Source organism: Panthera leo, chromosome A3 (assembly GCF_018350215.1).
Source record: "Panthera leo isolate Ple1 chromosome A3, P.leo_Ple1_pat1.1, whole genome shotgun sequence".
NCBI classification, from domain to species: domain Eukaryota; kingdom Metazoa; phylum Chordata; class Mammalia; order Carnivora; family Felidae; genus Panthera; species Panthera leo.
The window spans coordinates 29,881,182-29,898,090 of NC_056681.1; the positions used below are offsets into that span (position 1 = coordinate 29,881,182).

General features: G+C 41.5%; 1 protein-coding gene across 3 annotated transcripts in view; it reads right to left on the reverse strand.

Annotated features, from left to right (window-relative positions):
• Window positions 1-16,909, reverse strand: part of DNAAF9 (dynein axonemal assembly factor 9) — a 130,236-nt gene that overhangs the window by 67,199 nt on the left and 46,128 nt on the right. For 2 of the 3 annotated variants that reach the window (XM_042931495.1, XM_042931494.1), the window contains exons 9-14: window positions 14,755-14,810; window positions 11,340-11,475; window positions 7,514-7,595; window positions 6,497-6,533; window positions 2,349-2,436; window positions 903-979 (exon numbers count right to left, since the gene is read on the reverse strand). In XM_042931495.1, the coding sequence (XP_042787429.1) occupies window positions 903-979; window positions 2,349-2,436; window positions 6,497-6,533; window positions 7,514-7,595; window positions 11,340-11,475; window positions 14,755-14,810 (476 nt within the window). The remainder of the gene's footprint in view (window positions 1-902; window positions 980-2,348; window positions 2,437-6,496; window positions 6,534-7,513; window positions 7,596-11,339; window positions 11,476-14,754; window positions 14,811-16,909) is intronic. The other variant, XM_042931496.1, reaches the window with a different exon arrangement.

A 16,909-nucleotide genomic window follows, 5' to 3' on the forward strand; every position in this document is an offset into this window, starting at 1 on the left:
GCCTTAAGGGAACGAACTTCCTCTGTCCCCTTCCTCTCAGGGCCTGAGCTACAAGATCCAGAAGACCCACAGGAAAGGAACCTTAAGCCTTGCACCAAAGAGATCTGGCTCTTCCCTCCACTCCTGGAGTTACAGCGATAGAACTCTTGTTAGATCAATTGACTGACTTATTGTTCTCAATACTCCTTCTCACTACCCAGGGCTATAGATATAAGAAAATGTGGGGTACAGAGATGAGGCACCACAGGGCACGTCCCATAGAGTTCTTAAAGAAATTCCCCAATGTTGGGGTCTTCGGTCTCCTTTGCAAAAAAAGTGCACCTAGTGGTCCTCATATGGTACAGAGGGTTAGGCGGAGTGGGTTCATGAAAGTTTTGCTATGGACACAGACCACACAGAAAGCCTCTGTGATGTGCCAGGAGATGTGTGATGCTTAGACTGCCAGCAAGCCCAATTCCCACAGCATCTAGCCCTTGAGGCAGGGCCAGGCTCAGGGTGTCAATGACCTGAGAGGGCAAGGAGGCCCAGAGCCAGGCTCTTCTAAGCAGTGACTGCCTTCTCGTGCCCAGGGACCTCGACCCAACAAGCTTCACCTCTCATGTCCCCAGCTTCACCTTTCTAACTTGTGAACCTGGGTCCTTCAGGTCTCCGACACCTCTGGTATTGATCTGCCTCCCCTTCAGTCATCAGGAATGTGTCTGACTCTTTCTCATACAGTTCCTCCATCTTAGGCTCCTTGGCCTCTCAAAGCCCTGATCTTGAGTTTCTCCTTCACACATCCCCTTATTTTACTAGAACGTTTCTCAAAGAGAAGGTGGAATAGCAAATACAAGGGAGAAGAGGGTCTTTATAAAATGAACATTAAAAATAATTCCTTATATAAAATAGCAGTCATTGCTTACCGTAGGCCTGCCTTAAACTGTGTCAAATCAAAGGAATCTAACCCGGATCCCAGGGTCTGCTCAGCTACCTCCTTGGCCTGTAAAACCAATGACAAAACAGAGACAATGAGCTTTCACAGCAGGAAAGAGTACACATCACTGATGGGAAGTACCCTTCTAACATTTGGCCAGGAGAACACTGTGCCCCTCCCCTCTACATGACTGCTTTGTATACATCAATAGATCAAAGTGGAAACATTGTGTTAAGGGAAACAGGTGCCTGCTTTCTTTGGGCTGGGTTCACAGGAAACACTTCATTCAGGCAGGTGGGCACTGGAACTTGATCTGCTGGGAACTGTAACCAGCTGAGATGATGCCATTGTGAGGTCTGGAAAAGTGTTTTCTCCCCCCTTCTCCCCTGGCCTTGAGGGAGAGACTACTGCCCTTGGAGTTTCTGTCAGATGCTAAGAATATTCAAATACCTAGATTCACAAAAGATCAGTTAAAAAAACAAAGGTATGAGAACTGATAGTGCATAAACTTTCAGCTAAAGGGTTGAGAAATCCCAAGTTGTGCCAGGGATTCAAGTTCAGTGAGGAGGGGAGATAGCAGGGAGCTGGTGACTACGGCTACAGTGTCTCTGGTATCTACATCATACACAACCTTTCCAATGTCAAATGGCTTCCTTCAGGAAAGGTCCTATTGGCATTGGGAGGCATCAAGCCGACTCTTCTCATCTCCTTACTGGGTCAGATATAGGAATCCAACTCAGCAGGGCAGGTTAACCGCAAAACAGCAAGGAAGAGAACGGTCAGAGAACGAGAACACATGTGCTTGTCTAGGAAAGGCAAGTAAGATTTTCTAATCTTTAGGTTTTTTTTTTTTTTTAACACTAAATTATAGGAAATCACACTATATAGTTCAAAACAAACTTGGGGAGCCTGGGTGGCTCAGTCAGTTAAGCGTCTGGCTCTTGATTTCATCTCAAGTCATGATCCCAGGGTTGTGGGATCGAGCCCTGCATCCGGCTCTGCACTGAGCATGGAGCCTGCTTGAGAGTCAGTCTCTCTCTCTGTCCCTCTCCCCCACTTGCATGCTCTCTCCCTAACATTAAAGAATCAAACTTACCTAACTTTATATTTTTCTTTATTTTTAACTTTTAAAAGGATTTTTTAAAAGCTATTAATTAAAACACTATGCTACAGAATGATTTTCTTTAACACAAAGATCTACAAACATCTACAAAGAAGTGCTGATTAGTGGTCCTTCGTAGGACAAACGACACTTCGGTCACAGGCAACAGAAGCCCAGTGATCTCCAGACATCTCTGTGTCTGGTGCCAGCTCCACCGAGGCCCGAGCTCACACAAAACTGAGTAGTACCAGGTATCCAAAGCCAAAACAGATGGATAGGAAGTTTTACATTGAAATAACTACTAAAGAAAGAGAAACATGGTATTTAAATTACCTTTGTTAGACTGGAAGTTTTAGCATAACATGCAATGCCAGCCAAAACAGCCTCAATAACAGCAGCATACACCTGGGACAAGAGCCTACTTTAGAACAAAAAAATATGGGTTAACTACAGCATCATAAGGTTTCAATAAACGCTGCATGCACATAAATGACATTCCCTAAGGAACTGAATGAGAAAAGTGCAAAAACAGAACTCATTGATTTCTAAACCTTTTAAAGCCATGTGCCCCATACCTGAGATACACTTTGCTCTTACGAAACCATGACAGAAAAGTCAACTCTTCTTAATTCTGCTCAGAAGACCAACCTTCCCTGTTTGTGATCCCACAGAAGAGAACTCTATGGGTTCCCTAGCGCCTTCAGTGTCATGGTACAGACTTTGCTTTTCCAGGACCAAGCACACCACACCTTCATGTCATCTTCTCCCAGGCCTGCTGTGGGCTGGCTGTTACTGGAATCTCAGGGTAGGAGACCTCAGGGGCAAGAGAGATTACTAGAGAAGATGAGCTCCACTTAAATTCAAATTCCGAGCTGCAGACCACTTTACAAGTAGCTTACCTGCTCTAGAGAATAGAGAATGTTTCTGAGGGGAAACATTCTCTTCCTAAAGCCTCCCTGCTCCCTGCCCGCCAATCTTGTTCTTTCTCTTGGACTCCTCACTTCCCAAAGTGATTATAAAGTTTTTTTTTTTCCCAAAGTGATTATAAGAAGGTTTCTTCCTTTGCCAGACTGAGACTGCTATGAAGGTCCCTAGAAAATCCGACACTGGTTCTTCTTAAGCAAAAATTTTCAATCTCCGTATTTTGGGCCAGATAATTCTTTGTCATGTGGTCAGTCCTGTGCACTACAGGATGTTTAGCAGCACCCCTGGTCTCTATCCATTAGATGCCAGCAGTACCCCAGTTGGGAAAACAAAAATGTCTCCAGCACTGTCAACCATTTCTGGGAGTCGGGGGTAGGACTGGAGGGAGAGGAGCAGTAAAATTGCCCTTGGCTGAGAATCACGCTTTAGGGGAGGGAGATCCAGGATCTTATCAGGATAATTACAGACAGAAGGGGTTCATTCACAAGGCCCTGAAATGCAAAGGAGGTGCCTGGCAAGAAAGTGATAAAGCCTTGCCTCAGACTACTACAGAAAAGTCTATTTTTATGCCTGAGAATCTCTTAACAGGTAAAGGAAGGTGACAGGAATTGGAAAGCAGGAAGGAACACAGAAATGATCTGATCTAACTCCTCTGACAGAAGAAGCAAATAGGGCCTCTGAAGGTGGAATAAGTTGTCCATGGAACAGAAAACGAATGGCAGACTTGAATTCAGGTCTGATGCCAGCCTGGTGCTTTTCTACTGTGCCATGTCATACTGCCAACTTCTTTAATTTCCTCTTTGGCTCCTGCACCACATCTCTACATTATAGGTAAAGGATTTGAGTTGGGTAGAAGAAAAAAAAAAAAGAAAGAAAAAGTATACATAACAAAATGATAGCTCCAAGAATCAGCATATCCTGAAGACTGTTGGCCAGGCCATGAGAGAGGGATCCATCCTGGTATGAAGTAGGCCTGGCAGGGACACTGACAATGAGCTTGGCCACTTCCAGGTAAAACCACAATCCTCCACACTTAAACACCAACACCAAAGACATATATAGGTCTTCCTCCTTTCCCCACCCAGCTTGATTCAGACATCATTCAGTACCAACACTGTTCAGGTCTCCCCACTCTTGGCCTTCTCCTATACAGACCCTCAGATAAGAGCTGAATGCAAAGGTACCTGGTTATGGACTCAAAATGGCCTGAATGGGAGGCCCGAGATTCATGACAAGGGAAGAGTCTGCTCCATGCCTAGATGGCACTGCTGTTGCCTTCCCTAGGACTCCACAAGGCCCAAGTTCTACCAGCTCTGTGATTCAGTAAGTCTCCTGATATGGGCCCATGCACCCCTCAATACCAGTCCCTGAAACAGGGCACCAATGTATTTGGTTTAGGAAAAACGCCAAAGATCCAGAATGAAGATCCAGTGGCTAAGCACAGGTGGCATAAAAGTATCAGCAGATACAAAACAAGATTATATATACCCATCAACGTATGAGAACGCAGTTGACTTGCTGCTAAAGTGCAGAAAATCCACACATTTAAAAACTGCACAGGGGCTCCCGGGTGGCTCGGTCTGTTGGGCATCTGACTTCGGCTCAGGTCATGATCTCAAGATTTGTGAGTTTGAGCCCCGTGTCAGGCTCTGTGGTGACAGCTCAGAGCCTGGAGCCTGCTTCAGTTTATGTGTCTCCCTCTCTCTGCCCCTCTCCTGTTCGTGCTCTCGCTCTCTCTCTCTCTCTCTCCCCCCACCCCCTCTCTTAAAGAATAAACAAACATAAAAATTTTTTTTTAAACTGCACACACATTGGGGTGCCTGAGTGGCTGAGTCAGTTGAGTGTCTTCTTGATTTTGGTTCAGGTCATGATCTCATGGTTTGTGAGTTTGAGCCCCGCATCGGGCTTTGTGCTGATATTGTGGAATCTGCTTGGGATTCTCTTCCTCTCCCTCTCTTTCTGCCCCTCCCCCTGATCTTACTCTCTTAAAAACAAAAAAATAAAATAAAAAATAAAAAACTTCACACACATTAATTGCCACTATACAAAACCTAAATGTAGAATTTTTAAACACCCAGAAAGATACACAGTAAGATATTAAAGGGTAGTGCCAAAGAGGAGGAATTATAGCCGATCTTATTTTTCTTACTTTCTTTTCAGTTTTCCAAATTTTCTGTAGTCTGACTATATTCCTCACGTTATATTTTTTCCAATACACTTTAGTGTTTCCTACCCCAGAGGGGTAGGGGTAATTCTGGGAACTACTATAGCCTGAGGATCATATATTTATAAAAAGATCCTTAGATGATTCTCTGTGGCCTGTCACTATTGGCCTTTGGGAAGCACTTGTCTAGACCATAGTAGTTTATGTTGGAATATTTAACTAGGTAATAACAGAACTCTATTATGTATTTCTAAAGGAAAATTCCTTTTTGGAATTCAGTAGTTCCAGCATTGTTATGGATTGAATTGTTTCCTTCTAAAATTCATATTGAAGCTCTAACCCTCAATGTGATTGTATTTGGAGATAGGACCTTTAAGAAGGTCATTAAAGTTAAATGAGATCATAAGAGTAGAGCACTAATCCAGTAGGACTGGTATCCTTATAAGAAGAGGAAGAGACATCAAAGACTTCTTACTAGAGCACAGAGGACAGGCCAGGTAAAGACACAGCAAAAAGTGGTGGTCTGCAACTCAAGGAGAATGGCCTCACCAGAGACCAACAATGCTGGACCTAGAACTTGGACATTTAGCCTCCAGAACTGTGAGAAAATACATTTCTGCTGTTTAAGCGACCCAATCTCTGATATTTTGTTATGGTAGCCCAAGAAGACTAACACAAACATTAATGAGTTTATTTCTTATCTTTGGTTTCCTGTTATATGTGGGGGGAGAGAAGTTAACACTAGGACCTTTCTAAAGTTGCACAGCCTAAGTTCAGATCCTAGCTCTGATCCCTAAGCCTGAGAGTCAACTCCAGAGGAAACACTGCTCAGACCAGATGGGGTTTCACAGATTCTCCCAATGCATTTTAGGATGTTTTATTTGTGGGAAAGCCTCTGATAAAAAATGTACTATGTAGAAGACATAGAAGAGTCAGGCCATTGAAATGCATGGGTGTGCAGAGAGGAAGTCTCTGAGTTCTGGAGAGAGGAGCACATATCAAAGACAGCAGGACTCCATGCTGAGGGACAGGGGCTGGGAACTAAAGCTCTGCTCACTACTTCACTCTGCTCACTCCCACCCATTGCTGATCTCAAAGTGGGACAGCCACTTCTTCAGAGTAACTCAACTTTGAGAAAGAAAAAATAAGACAGAGGGACACTTGGGCGGCTCAGTTGGTTGGGCGTCTGACTCTTGATTTTGGCTCGGGTCATGATCTCACGGTTTGTGAGTTCAAGCCCCGCATCGGGGCTCTGCACTGGCAGTGTGGAGCTTGCTTGGGATTCTGTTTCCCTTTCCCTCTGCCCCTCCTCCACTTACTCTGTATCTCTCTCTCTCAAAAATAAATAAAAATTTAAAAAAAAAGAAAAAAGAAGATAGAAATGAAGACTTACATTTGTTCAGTTTTCTTGGGCAGCTTACTCTCATCACCTGTGAAAAGAGAACCATGAATTAAGTGTGACAAGATCACAAGACATGCAAACATTTCACAAGGAGACTACAATTTCGTAATTTGAAGATGTCAAGAATTACATTTTTTTTTCTTTTGGGTTAAATACAGTACAAGCACACACAAGAGAGAAACCCAGCTTCGCCCGGTATCCTCCTAGTCCTTCACTCCTGACGCTGATTTTGTCACCACTAAACACCAGAGAAGACATGGGGAATTTCAGGCTCTGGAATGTTTTTGCCTTTGTTTTTAATTTTTTTAATTAAGAGGTATAATTAAGTAGGCTCAGTTCTGACTCTTTTATTGTCTCCTTAATTAGCTGACCCTTAATTATCATGCTTCTTTCAGAATCTTCTGGCTTATATGGCAACACCCAGGTAAAAACCTAGTTTCTGCTATACCCTCTGTGGAACAGTGCTGAGATCCTCATTCATTCTAGAGGTTCTTCTCTATACCTCTTTGGATGTCTGCAACTTCTAGTTACCCTAGCAAGGAGAGCAGCTCTAGTGGGCCTAACCTTTCTGGATGGCCCTGCAGCATGGAACACTTGCTCCTGTGAATGTTCCCAGTCCACAGGTAGCCTTCTACCATGGTCCTTCCTCACAGAACAGCAGGCATCTGGCTGAGTCATCCAAAGTCCCACTGTAGCCCACACCTCCTGCTATCCCCTACTAGGACTTACTCATCTTTGCCTTCCCTCTGACACTGAGCACATGGTCTCACATATGGTTAAACTATATACATCCTGAGCTGATAATTGTTCCTCCTGAAATACATTCTTTGAGACATGTGTTAGGCACATCAACTCTCCTTCTGGAATCAGAGAGGGAGTTGGAGGCTGACAAAGTGGGTATCTTAAGCTCCTGAGGAAAGCAGTAAACTGTGAGTCCACTTTTATCTAGTTCATGGGAGAAAGTATTCATTAGGTAAGTTGATGAGATGATAACTTACAAGAACTTACCCAAGTAAGGAACGTGGGTAGCTCCAAAAAAGTATGTTCTTGAACAGGCAAGGGGCCCCTTCGGTGAGACACACTGTACTACCTGGATGTCAGAAAAAAGTAAGAGTAAAAAAGGAGCAGGGACTTAGGTGTGTACTGTTAGAGAAATGAAAAGTGCATAGTTAATGGAAATCAATTTTATTTCACCAACAGCTGATTTATTATTTTTTAAAGGCACAGAGGAAAAGGTCACGTTTAGCTGTTGTTTTTCCTATGGTATTTTGTGTGTGTGTGTGTTTTTAACCTTGGCTACATTGTGAGGTTGCTGTCGGGTCAGCCCATGATGCTAATGAATTCACATCTTAGAAGGAAAAGAGGAAATATGCTTGGATTTTGACTTCCATTAATAGTCTAGAACTTTCACAGTGAGGACCTTGGCCAACATGACAGGCAGATGTGTGGGGGAGCTATAAATTCAAAGAGGGTGCTCCCCAGGTCCCCATCTTCATTTGTATTTCATCTCTATACACAGGCCTTGGAGAAAAGAAAATAAGTTTCCTAGATTTAAAAACTCTTATTCTTCTTTGTTTAGTTCATTTATACAAAAGTAGATAAAGATGTCCTTTTCTCTTGTGAAAATCCAGCATCTCATCAGGGTTCCCAGGATATCAGGTATAAAACAACAACAAAATAATGCTACAATAGGAGCTAAAGGAAAAGAAATTAGCACAATATATTAAAAAAAATAGCAAAATGTGACACAAATATTCCTTCTACTCCAACGTTTAAGGAAGTCACAAGAGAATGCATGGCATTTTTTCTGTAATACTGTGAACACCGTGAATCCAAAGATTTGTACTAAGGACTTGTTATGACTACTCTGTAATTCACCATCATGAACATGATCAATATTGCCATGATCCTAAATAAAAATGCATGTACATATTTCTAATTGTTGGTTAATGGACATATTTCCTCAATAAAACATGTTCCCTGGACTCCAAATTTCTCCTAACTCAAGTTTTTTTTAAAGATGCCATGTGTTTCAAACCAGCTTCCTGAGATTATATCATAAATTTGTATAAGTAAATTTCACATCTAATTTACTGATACATTAAAAGAAATCAGTACAAGAGAATTTACATATATAATGTACAATTACTCAGATAATCTGGATTTGCATGTTTTACCTGTCACTGATTAATCTGTAAATTATTCATAAATGGCACAGAAGTTGAAAGGGTAAGTATGTTACACTGAAAAAGAGATGAATGAAGATGAAAGGTCATAATCGCAGACCCCCCCACCTCCATCCCAGGATCAAATCTCATATAAGTTCCTTGACCTCATTAAGTTTCTGAGTTTATAAAATAAAGATCCCCAATTATTATAAAAAGTTCTACAAAGAACTTGGAAAATTAAAAAAAACTTAATAGATTGTTTTGAAGAGCAGTTGTAGGTGTACAGAAAGAATTAAACCCACAAGTGTGTGTGGCCCTCCCTACATTCTGCAGGAGTCTTCCTCTCTCACTCTAGTCCATATTCAGCCTCCAGGAGTTCATCAAAATTGTTATTTACATGTGGCTTCTGCTCCAGGTAAGCAGACATTGGCTGTGACTCTCTCGACTCACCCCTCTATGTTTTGGGAGTGTATTTGCCTTGAGACTTCAGTTCTTTGATGAGCCCAAGAAAAGTTGTTGGTTTTAGGTTTTTTAGCTTTTTTCTTGTAAGGGTGGGAGAGATGATTTCTAAGCTCTTTATGTGTTAGCACCGAAAGCGGAAGTCTACCCTGGATCTTACTGAAATCTTGCACTTTAGTAGCCCTTCTTTGACACTGCTTCTGTGGGTGAATAGGGGAGCACATTGCTTTGTTACCGCCTGGTAGGAGCATTAAGTCCAGGTTCTCCACACAGACTCTACTGACACCCAGAGTGTGTGTGTGTGTGTGTATGTGTGTGTGTGTGTGTGTGTGTGTGTGTATGCGCACGCTCGAGAGCGCGTGCTCCTTGTTACTGCTGGGCAGAATAGGAGTTTAGGTTCCCTAGTATGCCTCTAGTGACACCACCCTGGCTTGGGAGAGTCACAGACACTATGGATAAGTGATGGCCTTGTTATAGCTGAGTGGTGGTGGAAGTCCTGACTCTCCACTGGCCTCCAATGATACCACCCCAAGGAAGAACACCTCGTTACTGCTGGATAGTGGTGTACATCCAAGGCTCCCCTGTCTCCACTGATACTGCAGGGGGAGGGAGGGTTCACTGGTGCCCAGTGGGGATGAAAGTCATGGCCCCCTACTGGGCCTTCTCTAATACTGACAGGGGTGGGGGTAAGGTAATGGTGCCCTGTTACAGCCTGGCAAGGGTGGATATCTAGGCTCTTCACTCAGCTCTTGTTGGCAGGGGTAGATGGAAATATTTTCTGAGGGGTTTGGCAGGAATAGAATAGCTGTTATCTAAAAATTTTCTTTTTTTTTTTTAATTTTTTGAATGTTTATTTTATTATTTTTTGAGAGAGAGAGAGCGAGCGCGCGTGCGAGCGAGTGCGCGCATGAGCGGGGGAGGGGCAGAGAGACGGAGACACAGAATCTGAAGTAGGCTCCAGGCTCCAAGCTGTCAGCACAGAGCTTGACACGGGGCTCAAATCCACAAACCACGAGATCATGACCTGAGCCGAAGTAAGACGCTTAACTGACTGAGCCACCCAGGCACCCTGAAAGTTTTCTGTCTTGTTAGGCTGTCCCCTTCCTAGTCCTTCCACCAGAGAAAAGAGGCTTTACTTAGGGCTTTCTAGGTCTGTGCCTATTGGCATTTCTGGGTTGTTAGCTTTCCAATATCCAGTCTGGGATATATAGGCAAAAAGGAAGCCCAGAAAACTCACTGCCATTTTGTCCCTTTGGTCCAAGGTCCTCAGCCAGCCTACTTCTTCTACCCTCCTATGTTTCTTTTATATATAGTGTCCAGGGTTTTCAGTTGTACTTAGCAGAAGGAATAGGAAGAAGTAGGTCTACTCCATCTTCCCAGAGGCAGAAATCAGCTAGTCTCCTTAAGTTTTAATTTAACATGTAGAGTCAACAAATAAGATTACACAAAGAAGCCTATGCCATTTGGCATTTTCTGTATATTCCAAGGGTGCTCTGGGGGGTTGAAATGAGGCCTGAGCCCTCCCATTACAGGGCAGTAAGATCCTGACAGCATATCTATTCGAGCAGCCCTATGTTCCTGACTGGCTTGGAGGCAGATTTGAGGTTTCAGTCCAGAGAGACTAGGTCTCATGTTCTCCAGTCAAAACTAAACAATAGTACCTACCTCCCCAGCTTTCCTGATTGTCAGGAACATTCTGAAAATAATCAAAATTCCATGGACTTTTACAATCACTAGAGTCTCACATTTCAGTCTAATGTTTCCTTTAAAAGAACATAGTAGACAATTTACCACCAAATGCAAAAGTCTTCTCCCTGGCACCCTCAATACAAGAACAGTGACCCTCAAGGTTTATGTCCTGAAATGTAACAGTTAAGACAAAACAAACTTAGGCTTGGATGACTCTATTTCCAAGTTAATTTAAAATTCTTATTCTATTGACAATACTACTATGACAACTTAAAGAGTCTGGTTTGTGGAAGTATTTTTTTAACCTTTTTCCTTCAAATATTTAAAAATTAACTATGATGTTTTCAAATTATACCTAGTACTTCTATAAATATAGTCAGTTTGCAATCACTTCACTCCAAAAACAACTTCAAGTTCAAGGTTAAATCAATACACTAACCAGAAAGGTTACCCTTAACTTCCCCTCTTTCCTATTTAATAATAAAACCAATTAAACACCAGGTAGTCAAGCCACTCACCATGTGTTTGGCAAAGCTCCCACTGGGACCAGTGCTGCGTACCAGGTGCCCTTCAGAAGGGAAGTTAAAGTTGCCAGCGTTCAGGTTTTCTCGTGTGGAGTGATTACCAAAGAGAACGAATGGCTGCCTATTAGGGCTAGAGTGGCAAACCAGAAATGTGATTAGAAAAGAGATTCCTGGCCAGGACAATTTCCCAGTGAGTGGGTTCTTGGGGTTTTCAGAGTGGTGTCCTGCGGTCTGAGCAAAGTGGTCAATACAGCCCCCCTAACACTCCCTACTGGGTGGGAATGGATGCCAGATGTCTCTGACTCCTCCTACTGACCCATAGAGATCATTTAGGGACATAACTAAATCCAAGCCAGGTTTATATTTTCAGCTTGTCCTACTTCTTAAGGAGAAAGTTTTGTAAGTCTGCTGTCCATGGTGCAGAGATGGAGCAAGAATCCAGTTTCACACAATAGCATTTTAGTGGAAACAAATTTTAAAGGATGATAGCAGTTGTGATAGACTGTAGGCAGACAACAGAGGCATTAACTATTTGGAGTAGCCTTTAGGATGGGAAGAGGAGAGTAGGGCTACGAATGTCCTCACTACCACATCCACCTGACTTGCATGTGTCCCCTTCTTCTGTCTCCTCTCTTGGTTAGACTTGTCTTTTTGTGGTTTTTTTTTGTTGTTGCTGTTACTTCCTTTTTTCTCAGCCCACTTCAACTGACCCCCTCAGTCATTTCACTCAAATTACTCTTGCAAAAGTCACCAAATGACTTTCACGTAGCAAACAGCCAATCCACTAGGCAGACTTCAGCCTGCCCCTCCTTGGTCTCTCAGAAGCACCGGACACCCTTTCCCTGCAAAAGCTGTTGCTTCTCAGTCTCCTTCATCAGCCATTCTCCTCTTCTATCTGCCTCAGAATATTCCTAGGGTTTTACTTTCAGCTATCTGCCTCTCCTCTCCTCTTTCATGATCTACCCCACTATACCTGTTCCCCTGGAATCATTATCCATCCAGGGACTGAGCCAGACCTGAGAGGCCCCCTTAGGCCTCCTTAACTTCTTCTGCCCCTAACCCTCTAAATCCAATCAATCAACTCACTAGTTGTCCATTTCCCTCAATCCACATGGTTACAAGCCTCGTCGATGCTGCCATCATTTCCTCCCTAGATAACTAGAATGCTTCTGCACAGCTACCCTGCTTCCACTCTCGCTCTCCTACAGTCTCTTCTCCACAATGCAGAGAACACAACCTTTTACACATGCAAAGAGTGTAATGTCTTTATGTTATTTTCAGGAGGACTGAAATCTTTCACATGGTGAAAGATGATCTACATTCAACTTCTTTGGCTCCATGAAAGGCCACTCTCCTCCAACTCCTATGTCCCACCAAACTCATCCTCTTTTATGTTTCTTATGTTTTCATCTCAGGGTGCTTTTCTCCCTTTTTTTTTTTTTTTTTAAAGATTTTACTTTAAAGTAATCTCTACACCTCATGTGTGGCTTGAATCCACAACCCCAAGATGAAGAGTCACACACTCCACTGACAGCCAACCCAGGAGCCCCTCCCTTAATTACCTTTGCTCATCATTCAGATTTCCTCCCAGAGGAGTCCATGCTCCCAGCTATGGTCTTCACAGTACCAAGTTCTTTTTTCCTTTATGGCACCAGAGTTTGTAATTATATTTTTTTGTGAGGTTGCTTGATTAAGGTCTTATTTCTCCACCACACTATATACTCACTCCATGAGGGCAAAGACCATGACTAGTTTATTTGTGAATTTTAATTTTTTAAAAATGTAATCTCTATGCCCAACTTGGGGCTCAAAATCATGACCACGCTCTACCAACTGAGCCAGCTGGGCATCCCCGTGGCTGGTTTACTTTTTAACCATGTTTCTCTTGTTTAATATGTCATATGTTCTCAACAACAGTCAGTGACTAAAGGGTATTTTTATTTTCTGTTATTATTTTTTTAATGTGTATTTATTTTTGAGGTGGGGGAGGGGCAGAGAGAGAGAGGGAGACACAGAATCCGAAGCAGGCTCCAGGCTCTGAGCTGTCAGCACAGAGCCTGACCTGGGGCTCAAACTCACGAACCATGAGATCATTACCTAAGCCGAACTGTGGGACACTTAACTGACTGAGCCACCCAGGCGCCCCAAGGGTATTTTTAAAAAATAGTTTCTGCTGTGTATTGAATGTATCCCCACAAAATTCATAGGTTAAAATCCTAACCCCCAAAGCGATGGTATTAGGAGGTATAGCCTTGGGGAGGTGATTAAGCAAAGTGGTCAATACAGCCCCCCTAACACTCCCTACTGGGTGGGAATGGATGCCAGATGTCTCTGACTCCTCCTACTGACCCATAGAGATCATTTAGGGACATAACTAAATCCAAGCCAGGTTTTGGGCAGATCCCACATGAATGGTATTATAAAAAAGGCTCTTATAAAAGAGGTCTGAGAGATCCCTTGCCCTTTCTGCCATGTGAGTTTATAGTGAAATGAGGAAGCAGGCCTTCATCAGACACTGGATCTCACAGTGCCATGATCTTGGACTTCCTAGCCTCCAAACTGTGGGAAATAAATGTTTTTTGTTTATAAGCCACCCAGTTTATGGAATTTTTGTCATGGTAGCTAAAACAGATTAAGACAGTTTCCTTTATCCCTGATCCTTTCCTTAAATTGCCCTTAGTGTGTGTCACGTGGAAAAGTGTTTACATTTCTTTGTATTATTCTTAAAAATACCTCCTTAAGCTTCAGGCAAACAGGGGCTCTTAAAAGTAAACATAACTGATTTTTGTTCTGAAGCTTAATTCAAGTTAAGTGACTCTTCAACCAGTGTAATCTGTCTCATTTCACACTGGATTGGAATTAGGAAATAAAAGAGAGGAAAAATCTACTTTGATCTACTTTGATCCCATCCCAGGCTGGGCCCTCCGGATTACCATGACAAACAGAGGTGCTAAAGGAAAAACCACAAGAAAACAAAATGCAGCAACCCTGATACTCTCTTGTCTTCCTGGGGCTGGACCTTTATTGCCAGAGCCCTTTTACTCTCCACAAATGAGGATCCCTGCCCAGCCCATGGACATCCTACTTCCTAGCTTTCCTGGGGTAGGGATGGAATATAAAATTCCTTTCTTAAGATTTCAGCAAGCTACGATGTTTTAAAAACTAGTTTGCTATAAATCTATATTAATATATATATACATACACACACATACATACATATACACACATATACACAAAAGCAGTGAAATGGACAATTTTTCAGAGTACGCATTTCTTAACCTATGATGACTAAAGTCAATCTATATTTTCCTGACTCTACCTTCTGGACTTAGATGCTCCCTCACATCCACTTCCCTTGTTAAACCCCATTTCTCTAACATCATTCACCTTTCTTCCCCAAGAAACCTACCTGTTTTCAGTTATATGGCTGGAGATCATTCCATGACTGAAGTAACTTCTGAATGGCTAAAAAAGAAGCCAACACTGTATTATATCACAATTTTATAAAACAATCACAAATCTCTCATATATATATATGTGCGTAGGTATAGAATGTGTATGTGTGTATTGGAAAGAGAGAAAGAGAGAGAGAGAGAGAGAGAGATGTGTTTATAGGTTATTATAAGAACATGGAAGGACATATGTGGTAGAAAGCAACATGAATTTGGGGGACAAGTAACTAACAAACAGCAACAGAAATAGACAAATGGCTGCAAGAGAAAAAGAAAGGTAAAGAAAAATTCTTGTCAAATTTTATGATTTAATTATTGAAACAAAATTGGACCAACCATTATCTATGGTCCAAGATACTAATCATGTAGGAATTTTCCCTTCTATTAAAAATTTGTTTTTCTACATTTCTTTTTTTTAATGTTTATTTTTGAGAAAGAGAAAGTGAGCAAGCGCACGCTGGGGCAGAGAGAGGAGGACAGAGGATCCAAAGCAGACTCTGTGCCGACAGCAGAGAGCCCAACATGGGCTTGAACCCACAAACCATGAGATCATCACCTGAGCTGGTCAGACACTGAACCCACTAAGCCACCCAGGCACCCCTGTTTTTCTACATTACTAATAAGGGAATATACATTAATTCTAACATACTAATTTAAAATCAGCATTAAGAAAGAATCCACAGAACTTAGAAATACACAGAAAGAAGTTTCCCAGGAAAGCACAGAAGTATTTCTCAGCATTGGTATGTAAAGTGCTAGGCTAAACACTAACCAAAAATTGATACGCAGGGGCTATGTCAAAAGGGTCAAAATTTCAAAATGCAATTTTAATCCTCTTAAAAAACATCTATTGTTTACCTCTTGCTCTGATTATGTAAGTAATATATGCTTATTTTAAAATATAACAATCTAAGAACTGTTAACTTTCTGGTAAATTTTCTTCCTATCTTTTTTCTATGGTACATCCATAGCATATGGCTGTACCAAAGTTTATTAAATAGCCCTCTATTCTTAGAAATCTGTTTCTTATATCATAATACTACAATAAGCAACTCTTCATAAGTTTTATTTGCAGCTTTGATTATTTTCTTAAAGCAGATATGGAAATGAAATTATATGGTAAAAAGGCAAAACTATATTGCCAAATTGTTTTTCAAAAAAGTTTTATCAATATACACTTCCACTTACCATACATGAGTGTGCCTATCTCAGGGTAAACTCGTAAGCACTGTTGATTAAATGTCCATTTAAAAATATATTTTCCAAGTTGATAAATGAAAAATGGTACCTCACTGCAGCTGTATTATACATTCCTTTGATTTCTAATGAAATAGAGTATATATTCAAATATGTTCAATGGCTATCTGGATTCCCCTTTGGTAATTAACTGTTTACATCCTCTGGATGTTCATCAATTGGAGTTTTGGTGTTTACAGATCTTACTGATCTGTAAAAACTCTCTATATATTAAAATAATAGCTATATTTTACTGAGGTTTACCTCTACTGTGATAGACACTTAAATGTATTATCTCAAGTAATCCTAATAACCTAGGAGGATCATTCGATCACTATTTCCTCTAGTTCCGTTAATAATACTGTACTAATACTAAAACGGGAAAAAAACATATGAAAATAAAATATAAAGTGGCCTTCAAACATGAAAAAAAGTTCAAGCTTACTCATTATTAGAAAAATACAAATTAAAATAATACTGACATACCATTTCTTATCTACGAGATGGTGAGAAATTAAAAAGTGTGACAATACATCCTGTTGGTGAGGCTGTGGTGTAACAGGCACTCTCATATACAGCTGGTGGGAATGCAAATTGGTCAACCCTTCTGAAGAGAAATTTGGCAATAGCTAACACAACTAGATGTGCACTTACCTTGTGACCCAGCAATCGCATTACTAGGTATACAAACCTCCAACAATATGAAAATACATAAGCACAAAGTTATTTACTATGGCACTGTTTGCAATGGCAGAATATTGAAAACAACCTAAATAAGCACACATAAGAGAACGGCTGAATAAATTACAAATCCACACAGTAGTATACTATGAATCATAACAAAGAATGAGAAGATCTCAATGAACTGACTTGGAG